Source organism: Rattus rattus, chromosome X (assembly GCF_011064425.1).
Source record: "Rattus rattus isolate New Zealand chromosome X, Rrattus_CSIRO_v1, whole genome shotgun sequence".
Lineage (NCBI taxonomy): Eukaryota > Metazoa > Chordata > Mammalia > Rodentia > Muridae > Rattus > Rattus rattus.
In genome coordinates, this window is record NC_046172.1 from 5,300,550 (window position 1) to 5,303,917 (window position 3,368).

The following is a 3,368-nucleotide window of genomic DNA, read 5'->3' on the forward strand; positions in this document are numbered from 1 at the left end:
GGTGGTTCTGCAAACTCCAACCTAAAAACACTAAAACCTACACTTTGAGCCTAGGTGTGTGCCCTGGGGCAGAACTTCTGCCTAGTAAGAACAAAGTATTGAATTTCAGCTCTGGGAGAGCCACAAAAGAAGGAAAAGGAAAACCCAGGCTTTGAAGTTACACTTGGGTCTTTTATTCCTATTATCAGTTATAGGACTGGAAATTTCCTTAGGCTGTAAGACATTTTATAGGTCCAGGTTTTAAAATGTTACTTAATCTTTATCTGGTGTCTTACCTATAAAATGAAGATAATCGTGCCCAACTTGGGTATAAAAACTATGATTTACATATCTGTTGGCACAATGCTTAGAATACATAAACATTCAATAGTTAAAGGCTGATTAGGCCCATGAACCCAAACCAATTCTTAATATTTTTTCCTCCAGTTGGTAGCAAAATGGGAAAGCTGAAGACAAATAATGGTTTTTGCCTGTTTGTTTGTTTGTTTGTTTTTTACTAAAGCTAAAGTCGTTCTTTTTCTTTTTTTAATGTCACAATGCCTCCTCTTTTCTTACATGGTAGAGATAATACACAGTAGCTATGTTTCTAATACCTGTGCCTGAAATTTTTCAAAGCAGCAATTTATTTTCTGAAGATTTAGTTTTATTTTTGCTCCTCTCTCTCTGTCTCCGCTCTCTCTCTCTCTCTCTCTCTCTCTCTCTGTGTGTGTGTGTGTGTGTGTGTGTGTGTGTGTGTGTGTGTGATATGTGTGCAGGCGCTCATAAAGACCAGAAGAAGATATTGGTACCTGTGAAGTCGGAGTTACAAACAGCTATGCTGCTACCCAATGCAGGTGCTGGGAATTGAACTCATGTCCACTAGAAGAGCAAGAATGAGTTGCTGAGTCATTTTTCTAGTCTTCAAAGGAGAAATGTTATACCGATTCTCCAGTTTCCTTTTTGCATATTTAGTAATTTTGTTACATTTATTTATTTATTTATTGTCTGTATATATGTGCAGAGGTCAAAGGATAACTTGCAGGAGATGGTTCTTTCCTTCCAACTGTGTGTGTTCTAGACTTCAAACTTAGCCTTGGCAGCAACCATCTCTATGCACTGCCCACTGCCTATTTTCATTTGAAATCCAAAAGTTTGACAAGTATATGTATAAACATTATACCCAATGGAACTGTCATTAAGTGAATATTGCTGTTTTTCAGTATTTGTTTCCAACATTTTCCTGCTGTGATTCTTGTCATGTGAGGGCCTCATTTGTGAATGAAACTGAACTATGTGGAGACTGGGATGATGACGTCAGTTCTGCTTCTTGGGGAATGCAGCCATAGCTAACATATAGATGGCATACGCTGTTCCACCAACTGTCAGAAGCATTGTGGCTCTGTAGAGGAGGGCATCAGATGCCCCGCCTTTCAGATGAACTGGCATCCAATTATCCTCCTGAAACAGCTTTTGCTTCTCTGGAACTTTGTTTTCAAAATGCCTTTGTGAAGTGGTGCTGATGGTCCTCTGGACAATCTGACGAAGGGCCAGCACATTCCGCAGCATCTTAGCTCAGTTGTTACCCACCAACCGCGACTACTGAACGCCAAAAATCGAAAACCACCAGAGGGCCTCATTTGTAACCTGCTCTCTTGACCATAATCCATAGGATGGCTTTTCTCTCCTCCTCAAAAAAGTTGATTATGGTATTGGTTAACAGTAACATTATTATAATCATAATCTTGATTCTGAACATGTTTGTTTTGAATGAGCTTTGAAAAAAATTATTACTCAGGGCTTTAATGACTGTTTTCTCTCTGTATACCAGAATGGCTTAAAAGCAAAACACAGAACCATATTGGTCTTGGCTAATAGCAAGGCCCAAAGGATGGACATCTCTTGATAGGGTTCTAGGTTCACTGGTCCCCATAGAATTGAGTAGATATACAATTGCAGCAGAAACAGAAACATCTTCTTAATAATGTCACACTTTCAAGGGAGGAAGTGGTCCAGAATGGGAAGTTAAGCAACTCCAAGGTCTGTCTGTGTGAACTGGGGTTTCAGATTTAGGACTGGTTCACATAGTATAGACTTCTATGATTCATTTAGACATAATGGACTTCCAACCATGCTTTATGTGTTACCTGTAATTCTTTCTACATACAACTTTATGCATTGAATATTTCATCAGCACCTTAAATATGGAAGCACAGTTCATTCAGATACCCTGGAGTGCCTCTGAGCCTGGGTCAGTGGTGCCAGCTGGTTTTAGTTGGGAGACACTTCATCTTTTCCATTGTTTATATGCTAATGGCATGTAAGGGTTTGTACAAGGCCTTCTGAACTTCACTCTCCACCTTACTCTTCTGTCTCAATATGAGCCTTAGAGACGTTTCTAAGTCTAATGGCTCATCTTTGCCCATGCACTGTTAACCTTTACCAAGAGAGCAGTAAAAGCAGTGTCTTATTTCATTTTCTATTTAAGCATAAAGAACGCTATCTGTAATGAGCTGAGAAAAGTCTAATCAGCTGATTTAGTACTCACCTCTTGAAGGAAATATACTTGATAAGCCCATTTGTAAATATGGGTATGTTCAAGTTGATACGTATTCTATGTATCAGAACCAACCAACTTACTAAGTTATCATTATTTTATTTTATAAAAAATTCTATTTAAATGGTTGTAGAAAGAAAGCCATCTTTTAATGAAAATAACAAGTATAAATATTTAACTGTTAATTTAAACCATATGATAGCTTCATGACCATCTTTTATGGCTCAACCTAACACTAACTATAAACACTGTCTGGGTTTTATTGATTCAGTATAGCGTTAGAGACGCCCTGCCTCTTAACATGGGTCAGATATCTGCTTAAATAAACGGCACTTGCTTTCAAACATACTTATCATGGAGCAGCCACTCAAGGACCATGTAAAAAAAAATCTTAACTTTTTTTATATTCAAAGATTTCCAGGAAGTTCAAACATACATAAATATTTTGTTACTTTTGATGGACCAGTTCACTTTTAATGCCTTTCTCCTATTTTAGGAATGAGAGTTGATACCATTCCCTAGGATATATCTGGCTTTATTTGACATATTTTCACTGTTTTTCTTTGTCATGAACATCTTCAGAAAAGCCTAGGGTCAGAATTCCTGAGATAGTATTTGAACACAAGTCAGATTTGACCATTACTGACTCCATTACCATACATTCTTTTTCTATTACAAGATCCTAATTTTAATATATGCAAATATTATCCTTTCAATCAGTGGGTTCGAAGTATGTTTTTTTTCTTTGTTCAGGAGGAGAGAAACACAAGTAATTATCTGTCAACATGACTGATTTCCAAGTTGTGTCTAATCACAAATATAGACACCAAAAAAC

The 3,368-nt window shown here is 37.3% G+C and overlaps 1 protein-coding gene across 1 annotated transcript; it reads right to left on the bottom strand.

The window, feature by feature from the left end:
• Nucleotides 1-1,259: 1,259 nt before the first annotated feature.
• Nucleotides 1,260-1,601, bottom strand: LOC116888697 (cytochrome c oxidase subunit 7A2, mitochondrial-like). The gene has a single exon (XM_032889987.1). The coding sequence runs from the start codon at nucleotides 1,543-1,545 to the stop codon at nucleotides 1,294-1,296; it is 252 nt and encodes an 83-aa protein (XP_032745878.1). The 5' UTR covers nucleotides 1,546-1,601; the 3' UTR covers nucleotides 1,260-1,293.
• Nucleotides 1,602-3,368: the final 1,767 nt, after the last annotated feature.

Coding starts and splice junctions, on each gene's coding strand:
- LOC116888697 (XM_032889987.1), bottom strand. CDS start 1,545: ATGCTGCGGAATGTGCTGGCCCTTCGTCAGATTGTCCAGAGGACCATC.